This window comes from Nanorana parkeri, unplaced genomic scaffold (genome assembly GCF_000935625.1).
Source record: "Nanorana parkeri isolate BGI_ZX_2015 unplaced genomic scaffold, ASM93562v1 scaffold1321, whole genome shotgun sequence".
Taxonomy (NCBI): Eukaryota; Metazoa; Chordata; class Amphibia; order Anura; family Dicroglossidae; genus Nanorana; species Nanorana parkeri.
The window spans coordinates 189,439-211,599 of NW_017307589.1; the positions used below are offsets into that span (position 1 = coordinate 189,439).

Here is a 22,161-nt window from a genome sequence, read left to right on the forward strand (position 1 = left end):
TATATTCACCTGAACTGCTGAACCTCCTCCCTGTAGTCCCTGAGGGCCCAGTCACACCATAAAGAGTGCGTTCCAATGGGTTCGGCCTCTGGAATGCAAACCGGCCGGCTCACTTTGCTTTGGTGCGGGAGTAGCGGTGCATTGAAGTCAATGACACCGCAGCCACGCCCGCCTGCAGTGTGATCGCTGGCACCCGAAAGCGTGGCACATGTAGTGCCTGCATGCCGGTCCAGTACGATCTGCAAAAAATGCTGCGTGCACAATTCTCCGTACCTATGGCAATATTTATCAATATCTAGCAAAGGGATGAGGGGGCAAAACTGCTATCTTTTTTGGTTTACTGCCTTAATCTGTCTCTGTCAAAAGATACTTTACAGCTGAACTCCAGGATACTTAAAAACTATGCCCAATACTTCCCCCTCCATAAGCACAACAAAGATTAACATTTGTTTACCGATTTTACCAATGTATTTATTTTTTGCAGAAATGCAATTTCGAAAGTGATGTGACGTCTGAGTAAATTGCAGCTATATCCAGGCACTTGGGGGTGGGCTCCCTGATGTGGCGGCATCATATGCAGCACTTCATGAACAAGTCCCATCATGCAATTGGACTATTGCTGGAAGTGGGTGGGATTGTGGGCAGTCACTGACATGTAACTCTTAGCCTTGTGTTTCTGCCACATGACCTGTCAATCACAGTAACTCATAGTGGTGGATACAGACAGGAAGTCTGAGCAGCCCGTGCCCTTCCACGGCAGTGAAATGTAATCATGCTGTGGCTCATTTAGTAAAAGTACACAGGAGCTGTTTCACAAGCGGTCACCAGTCTTGCTAACTGTAAATCAGGGACAGTGAGTCCTGTAAATACAAGGATCGTACAGCGATTTCTCTGACAGCTTCAATAAAGAAGCACATATCTATGAAAGGTATGACATATCTTTTATTAAAATGGTTTTACTTTTCTGACCGGAGTTCAGCTATAAAGCCAACTGACGCTTTGCTCATTCAGGGCAGAATATACACTTCAGTGTCCCTTTAAATGAAGTTTTACATCCTCTGCAAGAAGCTTGAGATGAGGGAGAAATGGCAGAGATGAAACAGGACTACAGAATGAAATCAGTCACGCTAGTGGCATTTGTAGAAATAGTAGATTTTTTAAAAGCAGAACATTTCATTCTATCCTTATTCAGAGTATTTACATCCCCACTGGGAATTACACATTTGAAAGCGACTCACTTGAATAATAAGCAGAACTGTGTCTCCGATAAATAGATGAAACAGATTGTGAGAGTAGTTACCAGCAATCATTCATTTGTAAGGATTGTTAGACAGCCAGTGGTGGTCAGTGACTGTCAGGTAAATATGAGTCATTGAACTACAGCTGGGACACAACAGGTTAGGCAAACAGGTACTTTTCTGGGTCTTAGTATATCCACCAACATACTGACATTTACGAAATGCATTTGGAAGCCCTCTACTAGACTTCTTGCCCATCACTGTGATGGGTGTAATGCCTGACCGAAGATATTCCCAAAAAGGTGTAGTACATGTCTTCCAATATGGTGATTTCATCACAAATGCACTTCACAGCACTACTTACAAATTTCCAGGCCTTCTGTGTTCTACCCTGTGTAAGGGTTCACAAAATTATAATTATTATTCTTCTACAGGATTTATATAGCGCCAACAGTTTGTACAGCACTTTACAATATAAGGAAGACATTACAGTTACAATACAAATCAAGACAAGATGGTAAGAAGGGCATGCTACCCACCTAGGTAAGAAGGGCATGCTACCCACCTAGGTAAGAAGGGCATGCTACCCACCTAGTTAAGAAGGGCAGGCTACCACCTAGGTATCTCTAAACTGATTTAACCTTTCCACCGCAGTACGCTTACAAATGGCAGAGGGGTAAACTGTTATTTACCCATCTCCGTTTATAAAAACCGCTGTAGGAATAGCCTTTGAATGACTCTTGTGCCCGCTAACTGCTGTGCAGCGATCCCTTGCCGGAAGGCTCCGTACGCAGGGGAAAGGTAGAGACAATCGGAGTGGCTCTGTAGAATGTGATTGCTATGATATCCAATCACAACGGCCACATACTACTGTTTACATTGTTATTCCCTCTCCTTCCACTTACAATGGAGGAAAAAGAGGAAATGGTAGTAATCCATACATTGGAAATTAATTAATGGATCAGTAGCATTCATTCATTGTCACTGACTCTGGGATCTTTTTTGTTAACCTTCTCACCTTCACTCCCCCCTACACATTTAATCTTTATTTCCCAAAAGAAATTCTGGCAAAAAATGAGAACTTTGGGGTGTCCACTTTTTATAAATGTGTCTTTCCCACCAATCTTATGGCAACACCAGTGGTGGTGTGGGATCTCTGACCCCATTCGGTCCCTTAAAAAGGGTGTCCTAAGCCATTGTCTGATAGTGGCTCGTACTGCGCTTTCTAGGCATTGGAAATCTTCTACTCTTCCTTCTGTGGCGTCTTGGGCTGAAATTCTGAATGATTTAATGCACATAGAAGAGCTAGTGGCCAGGGATCTGGGCAGCACGGGCCATTTCTTTTGTATTTGGACATGCTGGTCTTTCTTTCACTCCATGGCAGTTTTTCTGGAGATGTTGGCAACGTGTAGGGTACAGTATCTGCTTTTTCTCGCTCATCTTAACTGACACGAATCCCAGCCCTTTCCATTCTCCATCCCCTTATCCTTTTTCTGTTTCTTGTTTTTCTGTCTCCCTTCTCTCCAACTTCTGTAGCTTCCTCTCTTCTCCTTCCTTTCCTCTGCTTCAGTTCTCTTCTCTCCTCTTTCCTCACTTTTTCATCTTTCTCTTTTCTAATCCACTTATCACTTCTTGACATTGATCCAGTAGTGTTGGTTGAACTGCTTTCTGATGTTCATGTGCACCTTGGCATATTCTAAATGTATCTACCTATTTTAGTTTTCTATTATAAAACACCTTCACTTACAGAATGAGGGCTTGTTCACACCATCCAGGACCATGTCCAGACCAGAACAGTTTGCTCCTGGACCAAGAAAGCATCCCAGCGTATCTCCCTATGGTATTTCTGGGTGCTGTTCACATCAGCGCAGCCCGTTCCAGTCCAGACACAAATACTGCTCGTCTAATTTTCTCCTGTCCAGAACACATCAAAAAGGCATTCAAACGCACTGGACTACACCCGAAAGGCCATTTTAAGTTTAAGGAAAAAAACTGCACCGTAACGCGGCAAAAATGCACTGCACTGCGTTTGCAGATCTGGTCCGGACATGGTGTGAACAAGCCCTTAGTGCGCATGCTTAATGGACGGTGATAGCTCTTGTAGAACCTTGGACACTGCAACATTTCTTTTGTTGGTATACAAGCCCATTTTTATGGCAATTTCTATATTCTCATTTCTGTCTCATGTACTTTTGTTGCGTGTATAGTTCAATAAATACTTATTGAACCTAAAAATTCAGGGGTGTTTTTTGTCCTGACATTTTTATTTTAAAGCTGAACTCCCACAATGATCTTTTCTGGCTACTTATATTGGTCCAGATATGATATCCAGAGGCCGCTGGGGATTCTACAAATCATTGCAGTAGTTTGTGCTACATTCAGGGATAGCCATGATCTTTCTGGCTGCGATTTCAGTGGCTTCCCCGCTGTACACTGAGCACAAGGAGTTGCTTGCTCAGTACTGCTGCCATTGAGAGAACTCCTTGTTTTAGTCTCGGTGAATACAAGACTCATTCTCTGGTTGAGCAAGGTGGAGATCGTGATGTCATACACCCCCTCATCTGCACCTCATCCATTCAGAGAATGCCCTGCTGTGTTCATTGAAAAAAATTAACTAAATGGCGGTGGTGCCCAGTGAGTTCAGTGTGCAGAGGGGAAGCGTTGGAAGAGACCAGCTATCATTGTACTGTATGTAGCACACTATAGTGACTAAGGCCCAGTGTGGGGGCTGAAACATGAAAGCATTTGTTTGTTTGCTGCTGTTATACCTTATTACAAATAAAGTACTGGATGGACGGATCCCCTTGCGAATGCCGGTTTTTTACCTATTGCTATGGTGATTTTCAACACCCTGGCCACCCCCTGGAGGTCAGATATGAATACTTGCGTGCATCTGCTGTGCATCCTGCCAGTTTTGTGGCTACTAGTGAACATAACTACACTGGTTCAACCATCTGAAGCATTTACCTGCCTATAAATGTTGAGGAGACTGTAATAAGAGAAACATGGAGGGAGCCATTGCTGAGCTTTCCTTCTAAGAATGCTACTTACCTGGCAATCATGCTCATCTCCTTGCTTCAATGCTTCTTTGTTACTGACTCAGAACAAATAAGCAGATAAGGACTTTAAGGCCCCATTAACACCGGGGCGGTTCGGCCGCTCGGATCCGGCGACATGTACGATCCCATACATTGCTATGGGGACCATTCATGCGACCACGCGGCTCAGCGTGATCCGAACCGCCCCCAGCCCGAATTGCTCCCTGCACTATTTTTGCCGCGCTGATCAGTCTGATTTCCATACAGCTTTCAATGGAACTGCGCTGATCAGCCTGGTTTCGGACGTTTTTAATTGCGTTTCAGCGCTGAAACGCAATTAAAAACTCCCAAAACCTCCCTTTTTGAAATCACAGTAACGTTCCTTGAACACATTACTGCATTGCAGTGCCATTCATGTTAAATAGACACGTCTGCATTGCCACGCATGATAAAGTCCTATGGTGCAGGTGTGATTTTGGGACTGTTGTGGTGCGTTGACAGCCCCTTTTAAATGGCTAGGCTGCCTTAACACAACTTGTATTAATGCAGGACATAACGTGTGCTTAAGCACCTCATGAGCCATCTCCTTGCTTTAGGTTGGACTTGTGTCTTTCTTCAACCTCAAATACTATGTAACTATGAGACTTGATAGGTCGGAATGAGCCATTGCTGTTTTAGTGAAATGTTCGCTGGGTGTGTTGGGTATTCTTTCAGCAGTTTTCCTGACACAGAGCAGTGAAAAGGAATTGTTCTCTGTACTTATTAATATCATAGTAAAGTTACCTCCCAGCTTATGCAGTTCTTCTGTTTAGGAAAAAGATGTATGATGAGAGCGCAGTGGAAAGGGATGCCAACTCCACGGCCCTCCAGGAACAAGCATTGCTGCGTGGATTCTTGAGGCATTCGCTCAGAGGTAAAATTCCAGTCAGTTGGTTTGAAAAAAAAATACAAATGTTTAATACATGAGCCTTTGCCCCCATATGCTACTTTAAAAAAATACAACATAATAAACATTTATTTAAAAAAAAAAAAAAATCTCATTTGCAAACCTTAACAAAAGTTTTTTTAATTTTATTTTCCTTGTTAACATTGATGAATTTTCAATCAATATGCTGTATAAACAGTAAAAACGTGGGCAGGGGAAAGCAGGAGGGTGGAAACCTGTTGAAAACATCAATAATAAAGCTATGGAAAAATAAAAACATCTTTCAAAAAAGCTACTGTGAAAATCTGCCTCCGATCACTACAGGTTGCCAATTTTCTGCTCGTTACATAAAAACAAAGCACTATTTAGGTTTGTGAGAAACTAGAAAGAAAAGAGAAGGTGTCACTATTCATTAGAAGATGAAAAGATGAAGCTGGCTGCCAAGGTCAGCAACTCTGCTGTGCCTTTTATACAAGAGGTCTATTGGTTCCATTCTGTCTGGCTTGTCTCCGTGAGTGTTGCTTTCTATGTCATTGAATGTTTTCTTTTCTCCAACACAGCCTGAAATGTAGATTCTCTATTTACAGTCTTTATCTGGACTTGATTATCGTTAAGTTGGACATACACACTGCAAATTTTGGCCATTTTTTGATGAACCGACTGAAATTCGCACAGTGGGTGCTGCTGCCAGCAACCTTTCCGGCTGGCATCCTTCGATCAGCTGATGGAAGAGCCGGTTGGAAAATCTTCGAATGAATAGTGCGGGCAGCCAATCAGCTTCTGGCTCTGCTCGGGCATTCTGACAGCGGCTGACGGCTGCTGTCAGAATACAGTGAACACAGCGGGAGATTGCTCGATCAACACTTGTAAGTGTTGATTGGGGAATGTGTTCTAATTTCTTCACTCAGCCTGCAGGTATGTCCAGCTTAATCCTTTTTTTGCGGGCTATTAGTAGCTGCCTGTCATTAAACAGAACCACTCTTGGGGATTTGAAAGAACATAAATAGTCACCGTTTTTATATCCTTTAATATTTTCTTAAGGATGCATGCATTAGTTATTTCCTTATATTTGTTCCCTTTTAGAGCTCTAATGTCAGCCCAATGTCAAGCTGTATGTACCCCCATAGAGGCTGACCTTTTTCCTGCTTCAGCTTAAAGTAACACCCCAATATACCCCCCCACTAAAATAAATAAAATCGTGCTGATTTGCTTACCTTCTCCATGCTACAGCCTTGTCCCCAACTTCCTCTTTTGTCCAGCGTCGGCAGACCTCTTCCTAGGGGTCATGTTATCTTGTAGACTGGGCTCACAGTACTCCAGGACTGAGTCACACTGGCACATCCTTACACGAGCACCCCTCAGTCCTGGAAGAATGCCTGCCCCGCACCACTGCCGGAGAAAAAAAGAGAAATTAATGATGATATCATCAGACCGTCTAGAAGGCTGCAGGAAAAAAATAATGTACTGATTTTTAATTAAAAAACGTGAGTTTTGGGGAGTCTCAAGGTTAGGGTTCTATGTTGAGGCTGATGATTAACAGGCTGCTCGAGGAGCATCCAACTGTCCGAACAAAGCATATTAGATTTCTTTCATGTAGTTCTGAGGGCACCAATGTTGGCACATGACAGTTTTTGAGTGTCTGTTATTAGCACCCATCTCAAACAGGAGGTAAGACAACCTGACATTTATTTATTACAGGTATTTATATAGCACCAACAATTACACAGTGCTTTACATAGTGCACATTCACATCAGTTCCTGCACTTGGAGCTAACAATCTAAGGCCTCTATCTCACATGCATACACACAAGGGCCAATTTAGACAGGAGCCAATTAACCTACCAGCATGTCTATGGAGTACCTGGAGGAAACCCACGCAAGCACAGGGAGAACATGCAAACTCCTTTGCCAATAGTGTCCTGGCTGGGATTCAAATCAGGGACCCCCAGTGCTGCAAGGCAGAAGCGCTAACCACTAGGCCACTGTGCTGCTCTACTGCCTATTGTCCTTTTGGCTGCTCATACGTCCCATTCTGTATCATTTAAATTTCTCAAGCAATTTTATAACAAATATCCTTTTACCTCTAAAATAAAGTATGCTTCCTATGCCCCTTATAGTCAGACCTGAGAAAGCTGTACAGAATTAGGAGCTCAGGAGCGACACCTTCTCAGTGTGACTGAGGTAGACCAGAATCTTCAAACCAAACAGATAAAACCGGCGCTGATGTCACACTGTTGTATCCTCAATCCAAACTCCACTTGGGGGCAGCCCTCTCAACCACATCCAGGGGGTGTTGAAGCAAATATGAAAAACAAAAAAAGGTGCCTCCTCCTTGTGTAACATGTAAGAAAATTAAAAATGGCTAATGGTACTTTACAAACATGAGGGCATGGGCATAAACAACATCACTCCAGCCCTCTAAGATCTTTTCCTGCATTTGACAGCATAACCAAACCGAGTGATCCACTGTCACTGGACCCGCCAGTGATGCAGTTTAGTGCTTACGCGTTTCAGGGGCACGCCCCCTTCATCAGAGCTCAGCCACAGCTGGACCAGAATCTGCTCTAGTGATGCAGTAGTAGTTTCCTCTGTTCAGTGAAGGTGTTGGGTCCCGGACTGTAGATCTTTTGCTCACCATTATAAGGAGACTAGATAAGAGTGTCGAATGGTTGTATTTGTTGATTTTATCTTAAAAGGACTGATGAAGTCTTTGGTGATAGCCTTCTACTTCTTTCAACCTCTCAGACACCTTATTAATGTGGAAAGGGTCTCTTTGTGGAGTTTGATGTACGGAGGTTTGGCATACTTTGAGAATAAACACAACATTTCTCTGAGGATTCAGTGGGGCTACCCCTGTACTGTAAGTGGTAACTGTTCGTTTGGTCTAGGGAGGAGAATAACGGTTATACTTACCCGGTCCTTGGAGATGGCCGGCTGTGACACCGCTCACTCCTGCCTGTAGCAATGGTATGTCTCTCGGCGTCCTCACGTCCTATACACTGTGTGTAGAACGTGATGACTCGGAGACCTTAGACTGCTGCAGTGGAAGGGGAGCGAGGCTCCAGGGACCGATCTAACAGCAAGCCAGCTCTGAGGATCGGGTGAGTAACTTGTTTTATTTTCCTCCCTACACCAGAACGAGCAGTTAATATATAAAAAAATTTTATGAAAATTTTCTCCCGAGTTCTTCTTTAAGAAAATGTACCAGGAGACCAGTGTAGTTGGTTACAGGATAATCAGTTGCTTCCTCTTCCAGCTGCAGCATCAAAGTCAGTTAAAGGTTGTAATTGCCTTTATTACTGATCCATGAGAACGATTGGAACGTTTTCTTTTTACATGCGTCACTTCTGCATCTTCTACAGACATATAGACCTGTGTTCATGTGGAAAAGATGCATTAACATTGATAGTAAAGATATAAGGTGTCCCCAAGAAAATAGAAATCCCTTACTCGGAGCTGGTTCAGTAAACAGGTAGAAAATACGTGATTTAACAGTTTGAATATTTAATCATAGAAAAATTTAAACAATACATCCACAACAAGACATTTAAAAACAGTTAAAAAACTTCCCTAGGGTAACAAATATAAGAAGCATGGGTGGTCTGCACTCCAGCTAATGTGGTAATAAAGAGTTGCCACATACTATATAAATATCTCATGTACGGGTACAATGTATCCCAGGTTACTCACAACTCATGTTGCTCAGGGAGCTCAGGGAGAGACAGTCCTGCTCGAGTTCCACAAAGCTGGATGATGTGTTTGCTTCAATAGGTAATTGGGATCCGGAGATGGAGATAGATAGGCAGGGCTAGAGATGCAAGTGCCCTTGCCTTTTCCCTTGCTTGGGGCTCTCGCTGGCCCTCGGGCTCGAATTTCAAATTTGAGAGCTAACCCAAAAGCATTTCCGTGTAGATGTGTGCGGCCGCACAATAAAGCAAAAAGGTATATGCAGGGGTCTCAAAGGTAGACGGTTCCCAGTACGATGATTGTGCAAAATACAGCAAGCTGTCGTCCGGTCGTTTCACTCAGACTCTGCTGGATGAGTTGGGGATTCCGATGCAGGCTGGACTCTAATCAAATCCCGGCCGACTGAGCTCCGTCTCCGCACCGTCAAAGCCCGGGCTAACAGTGATACTGCCGCGGCTGATGTGCGGGATGAGCTTTGATGAGTGTCCAGGGAAGTTGTTGGCACACATAACCCTGACGCGTTTCCTCCCCACTCAGGGGCTTCTTCAGAGGGGTGTGTGCTCTAAGTCTTGTATGGATGTAATAAATAGCCGATTAATGAGGCTAATTGGTTGCCAGATATCAAGCAATCAGCCGGCCATGTCATTTTTCAACAAGATATACTTTGAATGTTACATATACTTCAATGTAGCATAATGGCACCTGTAGGGCCTTAAATGACATTTCTGGGACCCTTTTCGGTCTATAATCATAAGTAAAAAAATGATACAGAAATAACCTTATAACAGTCATCTATGTCCATACGGACTTGATGTTTAAAAAGGAGGCAATTTGAACGGGTTATTCATGGGGTCACACAAGGGTTTGGGAGTAATTTCTGGTGTTATAGCTGACATCGTAGTTGTCAGAGTCACAGAAAAATATGTGAAAACGAAAACAGCATAACGTGAGGTTGGAAAGATATGAGATAGAGTGGTTATACTGCACAACCCACCTGGGGCAACAGCCCCTGGTGGAGCCCCATAATTGAACAGCCCGTTCAAAATTCTACCATGATGACAAACAGAGCCATAGGGGGTCCCCTATATAGTTCAAAAATATATAAATCAAAAATTGAATAGTCAGTTTACAAACAGTAAAATATATATCACAAGAGTGACCAGTTGTACTCGAAAATAACAATATGTAATCTGAATATAAATATAAAGGCTTCGACTATTGAAGCAGAAAGCATTATGTTCGGTGTATGCATTGTTCAGAGAAAACAGCGAAAGTTGATCATGTCGTTAAGACCTGGCGCCTCATGAGCCTCCGTTTGATGTATCCACCTGCACTCTCTCTGCAATAAGGATTTGTCCCAGTCTCCCCCACGTCTGGGCTGATGTACCCTGTCCAGGGCAAAAAAGCGAAGTCTGTCGATACGTCCATTATGGGTATTTACAAAATGTCTAACTATAGGGGACCTAAGGTCCCTGGCTGCTATGTCGGATAGGTGGTCCGATATTCTGTTCTTAAACATGCGTTTGGTTTTCCCCACATAGAACATATCACAGTTACAAAGCATCAAGTAAATCCCACCCCTCGTCTCACAGTTGACATAATGGCGGGCCTTGAAGTGTTTACCCCTAGGGGTGGATATCTCTGTACCCGTCTGGACGTATCTACAGAATTTGCACCTCTGGCACTGGAAGGTGCCCTTGTATTTACAACAGGTAAGGGGCTAGCTCACAAAATCACTGTTGGTCAATTTATCCTTCAGAGAGGGGCATCTTCGATACGTGATGGTGGGCCTAGTACCCACAAACCTCGAGATTCGCGAATCTCTGGTCAGACAATGCCAATGTTTTTGAAGGATCTTTAGTATTTGTGCATGTTGGCAATTATATGTTAGAATTAATCTTACCAGAGAATCCTCTCTGCCACTTCTATTTAATTTCGATGTACTTGTATTAGTGTTGTTAAATTTTCTAAGTCCACTTTTTACCCGTTTGTAAGATTTTTTCAATATTTTATTTGAGTAGCCCCGGGCTCGTAGTCTGAGTCTTAATTTATGTGCCTCTCTCTAACATTGATGGTACTAATGAATGTTGTGAAATCTGTGCTATAGTAGGTACGGAATTCATATGGCATGTTGTGTATTTACCATGGAAGCTGTAAATATTCATCTCTGCTGAATAATACAGAACCCGGAGATCATTTGTACCTGCAGCAGTGATAATCTTTGACCTTTAGGAGCAGTGACTACAGTGAAAAGAAAACAGGGTTTCATATAATTAAAATCAGTACTGACTGTTGTTATTGGAGGTGCACCGAAATGGAATTTTCAGACTGAAACCGAAAATAAAAAAATGTCAGGCCGAAACCAAAAATGATTTTTTTCTAACCTTTTGTAAAAACATTTTTTTATTTATTTGTATTAATTTTTTTACTTTACTGTCGGGGCTCTGGGGAAATATCAGAGGTTTAAACGGACCCCTGATATTTCCCTCTGGAAATAGAAAAAAAGATTGAAGACCAGAGTCCTCCAGTCTCTTTTTCTGCAGCCTCTATACTGAGTGCTCCTGTCCATTCATAAACTGGCTATAGTATGAGTTACTATGTCCATAATCATGAATGAACAGGAGGTGATGTAGAGCACTTCCTGTTCATTCATAATTGGGGACACACTAAACATACTCTATCCTCAATTATTTACAAACACTCAGCGATCAGCCGCTCTCCATCCTGACTCATTCGGCTGCCACAGGAGGCTGAGCGGTTGGTGCGGGGAGGAGAGCTCAGCCTCCTGTGATACGGCTGACTCCTCCCCCGCACTGCTGGCTTGGCCTCCTGTGACAGCTGTCTCCTCCCTGCACCACTTTCCATCCTGTGCCTCTGCCTGTCCACTCGGCCTCCTGTGACAGCTGTCTCCTCCCTGCACCGCTTTCAATCCCAAGTCTCTGCCTGTCCACTCGGCCTCCTGTGACAGCTGTCTCCTCCCTGCACCACTTTCCATCCTGTGCCTCTGCCTGTCCACTCGGCCTCCTGTGACAGCTGTCTCCTCCCTGCACCGCTTTCAATCCTGTGCCTCTGCCTGTCCACTCGGCCTCCTGTAACACAGACCACTGTCAGCGCTCTCCTCCCCGCCCCTCTCGGCCTCCTTGAAGGTTTCTCTCTTCCCAGCTGGATGATGCTCTGTGTCAGAGGCATCCAGCAGCAAACTATGGATGCACCGCAATTCCGCTGAAAAATTATACTTTCAGCATTTTGCCCAAACTACTATTTTTGGCCGTTATGTTTCGGTGGCCGAAATTTCAGTGCATCCCTAGTTATTATTTACGGATGATACAAGGGAAAGTAACCTTGACATGACAGCTTGCACTTTTTGTTTTTGTTTTGCAAAATTGAGTGACTATCTCTTGTGTGGGTACCACGTACATTGCCCCTGGCTGTTAGCATGGATCGGGGACTTGAACGTTTTTATTTCGGAGGCTGTATGGTCAGCTTTGTTGTGTATATGACAATAGCCATAAGGAACTGTATCTCTGAATTACTGATTCCATTGACATAAAAGGTGCATTTGCTAAGTTTTCATTGATCATCAAATCTTATGGCTACTTAGAACAGCTTGTGCTTGGACAAAGATAGCCAGATTGTCCTACCTTTTTGACCGGTTCTGAACAGGGTATTTGTTGCCCAAAATAAAATGATGAATTGTACAGATGATAGTAATTTCAGTCATGTGGTGACCATTGACTGATATAGGCATTGAACAGAGTTATTGGGCAACACAGTAAGGTAGTGGTAGCACTTCTGCCTTGCACAACTGAGGGTCCTTGGTTCAAATCCCAGTCAGGACACTATCTGCTAGGTGTTTGCATGTTCTCCCTGTGCTTGGGTTTCCTCCAGGTACTCTGGTTTCCTCACACACTCCAAAGACATGCTGGAAGGTTTACTGCCTCCTGTCTAAATTGGCTCTCGTGTGTGTATTAGACAGGGACCTTAGATTGTAAGCTCCTTGAGGGCAGGGACTGATGTCGATGTGCAGCTACGTAAAGATCTGTGTCAGCGCTATATAAATACCTTTTTAATAATAAAAAAAAATGTTATTTATCTAATCGTAATAGACTTACTGAAACACTTAGGCCCCTTTCACGCGGCCGGTCTGATTGGGTCCGTCTGTCCGTTTTTCTGACCGACCTGATTGGATGCTCAATGCAAGTCTATGGGCATCCGTTTACACCAGGTTACCCCTGCCACGGTCCGGTACAACGATCGGAGCAGTGTTCTCTTTTGCTGGACTGGATCATGCTACATTTTCGTTTACATCAGGTTCCCTCCTAGACCAACATGGGGTCTGACAGTTTCTGTTTGTTTTTTCCTCCATCGCAAGGTGGGGGAAAAAAACTGTACGGACACAGATGTCACAGCGGTCATCCGCTCCTTACCGCTGTGATCAGGAGAGAGGATCCGTGCACTATTGGCTATTGCACACACCCACTACCTGCTGTGGTTACATTCCTTGGCCAAAACTATTCAAGCCATGTGTGCTTGAATAGCTGATTAGAAGTGGAAAGGTGACCCTAGGGCTCTCGTAGACCCCTAATGTCACTCTAAAGAGAACCTGTCATCTCCAATGTGCTATCACATAGGAGGCTTTTGAGCCCTACCATGTGACAGCAATAAAGTTAACAAAAATGAAAAATTTGCAGTGCGATTGCCTGCATTGGAACGCGCTGTACCACAATGCCTTGCGTTTCAGTGAGGTGCGATTGCAAAAAAAATTACGCATGCAGTTTTGATCTGAAGTAAACTTTATTTTTGTGACACTCCATTTGTGTATTTTATGTTAAATTAAAGATGGTATTTATTTAATTTAATGAAATGTTATGAAAATAATGGTTAGTTGCAGCCCTAGAATCCAGCGGGTTTTTTTCCGCTCAGTCTGCGAGGCTGAATGAGGAAAAAACACAAAGTGTATGGCCAGCTTTAGATCTTTTACTACTTGCTTTATGCTGTTTTCAAAACATTCCCAGTACTGCTAGTGACACTGAATGAAAACAATTTTCTTTAGAAATTTCAGTGAACCCTTTTTTTATTTTTCAGCTGCTGCATCCCCTTCCCCCTCGTCCCTTGCTCCTCCCTTCCCATGTCGTAGGCGAGCAGCAGATGGATTTATTCTCATTTCTTTCCTCTTCATTAATGTAAATTGCTCCATCTCCCTCGATCCTTTTGTCTGGGAGCCTTTTGAATGCTTTGATACATTTCTGATTTGCGTACACAGTTGAAGTGATCCTTTGTCAGATGACAGCGCTTCAGAACAATGAAGAGGGGGCCGTAACACTGCCAGAGATTGTGGCACCTTTCTAGAGGGGACATGGCCCCCCCCCCCCATTGTCGGGAATACTCCAATGTCAGTAATACTTCTCATGTAAGAGCTGCCTCCTGTTCTATAACCCTTTAGTTTCAGGTGTGATTGTATAGATGGGCACAGCTAGATATGTAGACACCACAAAAGCAAGTCTTGAATATTGAGTACATATGGCTAAAAGTATGACTAATACCTTTCCTTGAAATCCTTGGCTGACCGCTTATTAAATACAGAATATTTCTAGTGAGATGTGACCAGAATAATATTGACAGATTTGTTTCTTCCTTTCAAACTGTAAAGGTATCCACAGGCATGAGATACTTGACATTGCAGCACATTTGGACTATTCTTGGTCTGCATCATACGCATGGTTAGGTGTTCATCAGTTTGCAGCACCCTTTATAGAAAGAAAATGTTTATCAACTTGGTTTGAGTGTTTTGGTCTGCATAGAATTCGATAAATTAGGGCTGCAGCTAACGATTGTTTTCATCGATTAGTTAGCCGATTATTAAGTTCGATCGGATTAAAAAAAAAAAAAAGGCTCCAGTGATGGACTACTAGTTTGTATTAAGATTGTAGTCCATCACAGGAGCAAGCTTGGAGCGGTGGAAGTAAAAAAAAGTGTGGTGTGCAATATAGTACATTATACAGGGTCGCAATGCAGAATACCAGCAGCTATAGAGGAATACAGTAAATCGCAGCAATCGTAATTATACTATAATGTACTATTGCTGGGATTTGTAGTCCTCTGTAGCTGGTGTTTTTGGAGAGGACGGGTATGATGGTGGAATGGAGTGCAGGGATGGAGAGGATGGGTATGATGGTGGGATGGGGTGCAGAGGACGGGTATGATGGTGGAATAAGGTGCAGAGGATGGGTATGATAGTGGGTTGGGGTGCAGGGATGGAGAGGATGGGTATGATGGTGGAATGGGGTGCAGAGGATGGGTATGATGGTGGAACAGGGTGCAGAGGACGAGTATGATGGTGGATTGAGGTGCACGGTGTCAGGTCCCAGGCTTCGGGGTGCTCGGGGCACTTACTGTCTGAACATTCCCTCCATGTCTTCTGCCGAACGGTTCAGCCTGGATGCCAGCTCGTCCCCAGCCATAGTCTACCGTCCCCCGGCTGACACCCGTCGCGCTCACATCCCCATCATGTGATCACACCGGCCCGGCTAGATGTGAGGAGCACCGGGATTGGAGGTGGACCGCGGCGTGCACGTTTGGTGGCGTGTGCTGCGTGCGGGGCTTGAGTGTGGAGCCGCGAACAGGCAATGTAATAGCTGACTAATCGACGATCGAAAACGTTGACAACGTTTTCGATTGTCGATTTGAATCGACTAAATCGAATCGTTGTTGCAGCTCTACAATAAATACTATATTCATTTTAAAAAGGAACTTTACTCATATCTTTCAAATGACAACAAAGGCACCTTTTAGAAATGTTTAGTGATGGTAATCCACAGACAGATACTTCTAGATAATTATTCGTCCTCGTCTCACGGTGGTCGGTCAGTGAGCCAAAAGACATTGATACAGCGCGACACCTATGCAACTAGAATTTTTAATGAGGAGGCAAGCAATGGCAGTCTGCATACTTCATCAGTTCTGATTCCCTTTGATTTGTGTAGTTCTGAGAAATTCCGCAATGTTTAAAGCTGACCTTCGCTCATTTAAACATCTTCCCCTCACCTGCCCTCTCCCCCAATTATCTTACACATTTGTAGGGAGGTTTCATTTAAAACTATTTCTTAAAGGAGAACTATGAGGTGAGTGCCTTTTTAAATTAGTAGGACTTAGGCTTACTAAAAAGTCCAGAAAAAAAACCCAAGCATATGAGTCAATGATGAATATGTGCGCACATGCACATATTCATCATCACTGCACCTCTACATTACCACAATCAATGCTAATCACTTACAAAGGTGGAAATGGGCTTTAACCCTTGCCTAGGCAAGGACGACATATCTGGCCCCCCCGCCTCCTGACATGTCTACATCGCACACATCCCAGGAGGCAGTTTGCAAGATCTCAAGCATGTAGACGCATAGTGGGTCTCTGAGGGGAAGGGGGCTGCAAAAGACCCACAGCATATATACTTGTCATGTGGTGGAGGATCGGCGAATCACAGCAGGAAAACACTGGATTTGCTGGGTGGGTGTGTTTGCAAAGTTCAACCTAGCACAAAAGGTACCAGGGGGTAAAAGCAGATTAAACCTGAGGAAGGTGGGGTGAAGTTCTTCTTTTTGGACATTCCACCGAAGGAATGAGGATCGGCTGATTTGTATTTTCTTCATTTTTGCCCCTAGACCAAAATGAGCAGTTAACCCTTGCAGTGCTGTTCTTTTAGGTTGCAAGCAGTCAAAAACATTTTATTTCCGGTTACAAAAATGCTGCTATAACAGTTTTGTTATTATTGATCTGGCTGTTTTCATGTAAACTTTTGTTTGGTTGCTTTTGTTCATCTGCCAAATTTGGAGCTGACAACTGTGCTACTTCTTGCGCCCGGCAAGCCTGGTCAGTATTGCACGCAGAAAAGTAACTGGCGTCCACACATAATTAGCTCTCCATGTGTGTGAATTGAAGGACATGGAAATGTTAGTTTCTTAAAGGGTTTTAGGAGCTGCTATGGAATGTACCAGCACACTGCTGTGCTGCTACTGGAGGAGCAATGTTGTACATTTGTGTTTTAGGTAGTTCTAATGTCCATCCCTTTGATTCTACAATACCCTTGCTGGAGATTGCAGTGTCCATGTCCACACACAGATCAGCATCTCCAGAGCCCTGGCAGCTGGTGAAGTTCCATGCAGGAAAGCAGTAAGATTTACTACTAAAAGTTGAGCTCAAGGATAAGCAAATATTGTCTTAATACAAGAAGGATGTGTATTGTTACTGGAATCTTGGAGGGCTTCCTGTAATACTTCCAGATCTGTATAGTAATCTAGTGTGAAACTTTGCCTCTGTGCAGGAGCTTCCTGTAATAAAGATCGGTCACTGCTACTCTTGCTCCTTGTGCAGGGTGACTGGTCTTGTCTCCGTCCCCCCCTGTAATAAAGACCGGTCACTGCTGTTCTCTCTCCTTGTGCAGGTTGACCGGTCTTGTCTTCACCCCCTCCTGTAGTTATCTGCAGACAACCTATAGTGTGTGGGGTCTGCTGGGTCCCTCCCACAGCTCTGCTCTCTGCACAGGTAGCTGCGGCACAGTGATGATGTACTTTTACAAGGTAATGTTTGGGTTTACAAAGGCATGTTTGCACACAAAATGGATTTATATCCTTCGTGGCTATTGAGGAATACATTTTTAAGTGAAAGTTTTTTTTTGCCTGTAGTTCAGCTTTAAATAAAATACTATAATAGTAAAAATACAAGCTCTCTCAATGAGATAATTGGCTCACAGTTTATAACTGGCACATGTTAATATTGATATGTTTCACACTGAAAGGTCTTTGAAAGAGTTATTCCAAGCAAAAACGCACCAGGCGTTCAGGTTGGGTAACATTTCCATTTCCATTTGAAATACATTTCCATAAGCCAGTCCGTTACAGCGCAGTAGGTCTTGTTGTTTCAAATATTGGAGTTCCAATGACCTCATTCTCTTGTGTGGTGTTTATAATAGGATTAACTCTTGATAACACAGTATTTTTTACTTTACTTTTAAGTGATTCCGAGAAATATTGGGGGTCTAAATGGATCCCTGATATTTCCTTTTTTAAATAGAAAAAGAGATTGAGAACACGTAGAGTATGTCACCACAATCATGAATGAACAGGAGGTGATGTAGATCACTTCCCATTCATTCATAATTGAGGATATAGTAACCATACTCTGTCCTCAGTGATCACTGAGTGTTAGTAAATAATTGAGTGTTTGTACCGATCTCCATCCTGACAGCTGTTACAGGAGGCTGAGTGAGTGTTCTTGGAGAAGAGCTCTGCCTTTTGTGACAACGCGGGCTGTCTCCGCCCACACTGCTCTCCTCTGATCTGTGACAGGAGGCTGAACGGTGCAGGGAGGAGAGACACCAGCTACTCAACGCTTTCCTCCCTCAGCGCTCGGCTGCCTGTGACAGTTTCTCTCCTCCCCGCTGGGACACAGAGCAGCACCCAGTGTGGAGGAGAGAAACCAGGGATGCACCGCTGTAGCGGCAAAAAAATGGCACTTTCGGCATCTAGCCAAAAGTGCCATTTTCGGCTGATATGTTTCGGTGGCCGATATATCGGTGCATCCCTAGATCTAACTCTTGCCCAGTCATCTAGAACTAAAATAAAATGCTTTGGCTGGAGTTAGGCTGTAAGTTATTGTATGTATGCGTGTAGCGATCAGAAGGTGCGTACGAAAACAAAATTGCACATGCTGATTAATCCGTCCTGCCTGTGACATTTTGTATTCCAGCTGCAGTGTCCTGTTCCGCGATCATGGCCTCTCACATGATTTCAGCACTTCTCCTCCATAAACACAGAGCTGTGAGTACATTGTGTCCTAGAAGGAATCCAGAATCTTGGAAGGGATTTCTGCCAAGAGATAGGAAGCTGTAGTCTTGTATATTGGTTGCAGTGTCCCATGAGGCACATACGTGTGTTATTTATGAGTTATGTTTTTTTGGGAAACTTCTTTCTGCATCATTTTTTTTCCCTTAACACGTAATTCTAACTAAACATAAAACTATTTGTATTTTTTTTATAAACAGTGATATTACTGAATTCTAAATATATCTTATTTACTTTTTGCTTTGCAAGTACAAGGCTATTAAAAGGCACCTACATTCAGAACATCAGTTTTCGGCACACATTTGCTGGCTGTTGCAAAGCATTATCTTGGTAGCATATGAGTAATAAACAATAAACATAACTTCTACAATCTAGGATCATGCTGGGAATATAGCATCTCCATTTTGTGCTTAATCATCAGAATGACTTTGACTTTGTAAAGCTATATTCGGTTTACAGAAACATTTTCTGACACCAGCAGTTAAATATCATACAGTGGGATGCACTTTTTTAAAAATGTTCTTAGAAAATAGAATTTCTTGATTGTACAATACAGGACACAGGGAGGTAACTCTGGATGGGTTATGCAACAACCTTTAGGGGATTGGACATTGGCAAATCAAAGCTGTTAGGACAGTCCCGTACAACCCCTCCCTCAGTTTTTTGCTAGTGCCCTTGGGTGATGGATGCCTTCTCCTTGCTCTGTGATAAGTACATGCTTTTTCTGCACAAGACTTTTCTAGACAGTAACCCTATGCTGCTGGCAGCCAGTGCAGCAAACTATCAGCAGCTATCTTTTCCCCTTGATAGAGCACTGGCAGGCCTTATCCAGGTCTCCTATCTATACACATGTGATTGATCTTATGGCTTAAATTCTTCTTTGCTAGAAGTGCCCTGAATGCATGCCTTTTACTGCGGAACACCTGTTCAGAGAATCCTTGAATACTTAGGAAGTAATGGGGGCAGGAGCACCTTCCCTCAGAAGAAAAAGTCCAAGACTTCAGCAGCAAAATTTCTGCTCCCTCTTTCAAAAAAGGCTTAATTTGGTCCTTACCAAGCCTCAGGATCCAAATTCAAGCCAGGCTCTCAGATCCATTGTAAGCCCTGGCCCTCCAAGCCCTCTAAATCTGGGAGCAAGCCTTTTGCCCGATGCCTGGGTCCAGAACATTGTAACAAAGGTTTGCAGACTGGAAGTTCGCTCTCCCTGCCTCCTCACTTACTGCTGTCTAACTTACCAAGATCTCCCCAAAGCGCACAGATCTTCACGCTGCTCTAGGTCAGCTTCTTTCTCGGGGACCAGGATCCACCAGGACAATACCACAATCAGGCATGGAAAATTGGACGTCCTCTGTTGTCAGCCGCTGGACCCCACAGTATGGTACCTTCAGCCACAGGTGTTTCAGGACCTTTATCATGGGGGACACCAGAACTGGACCTTCTAGCGTCCGTGGGATCAGTTGAGCCACATCTAAGCCCTTCATTCTCTAAAACCCTTGCTTTGCCTCCTTCACATGATCGAGAGGGAAGTCGTACGCACACTGCTTCCTCCGTGGCACCTTAACTTAGTTCTGTCAGCACTGCAGAAGCCACCACTTGAATCTCTCAGCAATATCTATTGCAAGGAATATGGTCTTCCTTGCAAGGTGGCCTTCTCCCTAGTCATCACTTTTATCTGGCATTTTTCTGAATTGACAGCCTTGACTTGTAGAAAGCCCTTTGTGGTTATCCATAAGAATAAGGTTCTTTCTATGGTGATCTCTGTCTTCCTCCTTAGCCAAGGCATTGCCCTACCATCTTTAATCCTTATCATCCTAAAGAAAATGTTTTCCACTTTTTGGACGTGATTGGGACTGTTCATGTTTACCTCTCTGCTACTGCTTCTGTGAACTAATCCCTCAGGCCTATGAGTTGAAGGGTAAAGTGTCCCCCCCCCCCTTTCCTCTACTACTCAACCAGGAGTGGCAGTACTTTCTGGGCCTTCCAGCATAATACTTCTGTTTCCCAAATAAGTTGGGATTCCACTTGATCCTCTGTTCATACCTTTGCCAAATTCTAACTGATAGAGGTTTAGGTTTTTGCAGATGCTAGCTTTGGCTACAATGTTCTTCAGATGGCCCTTCTGAATTGCGGGTTCTCTCTGTGTTAGCTCCCTGTTGGGATTGGTTGTTGTTTGTTTTCTCAGGCTTGTTGGCTGTTTTGTGCTGTGTTGCATGCCCCAGTTAGACTGTTTTTGGACATCCCATCCGGTCAAGATTTAACTCCCTGTGTCCCGTGATGTACATTCAAGAAAACAGGATTGTTGGATTGGCTATCAAATCTGTTGATTGGAGTACATCACAAAGCATAGGGCCCTCTCCTGTGATCCACTCTTGTACTGCTTGCTACAAAACTGAGATAGGCTGGTAGTGGGTTGTGTTATACAAGCTGTCCTAGTAGCTTTGATTTTCCAGTGTCCAGTCACCTTTTAAGGTAGCTGTATAACCCATCTGTTCAAGATTTAATTACTTGTGCCCTGTATGTTTTTTGAAAAACAATTTTACAGGTAAGATCTAGTCTGTTGAGGGACACAAGTCTGTATTGGGCAGGCTTTGCATATAATATCTAATGTAATTCTGTTTATCATTTTGACATGTTTTCACTGTAGGCTTTCTTAACTTTCATCTTGTTTCATCATAAATTGTATTTGAATTGTCTAACTTTATGACAGGTTTCATCCTTTAAAAATCTCTTCTGTATTTATCTCTGCTGTGTTCTTTCAGGGGGTCTCCCTGTCTAGACTCCTTTTCGAGTTCTCATCATTGACGGAAGATATCCTCCTTCATGGATTTGACTTGGGATTTTCTGGCCAGCGCTGGGACCTGCTTCGCCACAGTCTCTACATGTTGCGGAGCCACGTGACCCTCTTTTCTGCACCATCCAATGATGTATATGTTTTCTATCGAACATCGGATGATAGCGTTAGACAGCTGGCACAAAGGAGTGCTGCCTTGCTCCCTGTCTTCCTGTATGAAGCTATAGGAGGTGAAATTATAGCAAAAAGTCTGGTTCAGTGGCGTAAAATGTTTTGTGCAGTTTATCAAAGTGTGAAATGAAATATTTGTATTGAAGAGTATATAAATGGGTGGCATCATTAATACTGTATCTTTGATTTTATGACCAGAAAACCCCCCAGCCTTTTATTAGTTTGCATTTGTCATTGGACATATATACAGTCTAACCAAAAGTTTGTGGACACCTGACACTGAAGCTGCCACAGGTCAGCTCTATTGATATCAAACGCATACCGCCGTTCACTGACTTCCCGATCCTCTCCCAGCAGTGAGCTGTGACTGTCAGTCACCACTCCCTGCTGGTATTCCCCCCCCCCCCCCCCCCTCTCCCCCCCTCCCCCCCCCCCTCGTGCCTCCTCTCCCTCTCCATCTCCCCTCCTCTCC

The 22,161-nt window shown here is 43.6% G+C and overlaps 1 protein-coding gene across 1 annotated transcript in view; it reads left to right on the forward strand.

Moving 5' to 3' along the window:
• The window catches only part of GPAT2 (glycerol-3-phosphate acyltransferase 2, mitochondrial), a 66,564-nt gene that overhangs the window by 29,379 nt on the left and 15,024 nt on the right, over nucleotides 1–22,161 (forward strand). Inside the window, exons 12-14 of the mRNA XM_018569324.1 lie at nucleotides 5,089–5,189; nucleotides 18,633–18,703; nucleotides 21,487–21,748. Of these exons, the coding sequence (XP_018424826.1) occupies nucleotides 5,089–5,189; nucleotides 18,633–18,703; nucleotides 21,487–21,748 (434 nt within the window). The remainder of the gene's footprint in view (nucleotides 1–5,088; nucleotides 5,190–18,632; nucleotides 18,704–21,486; nucleotides 21,749–22,161) is intronic.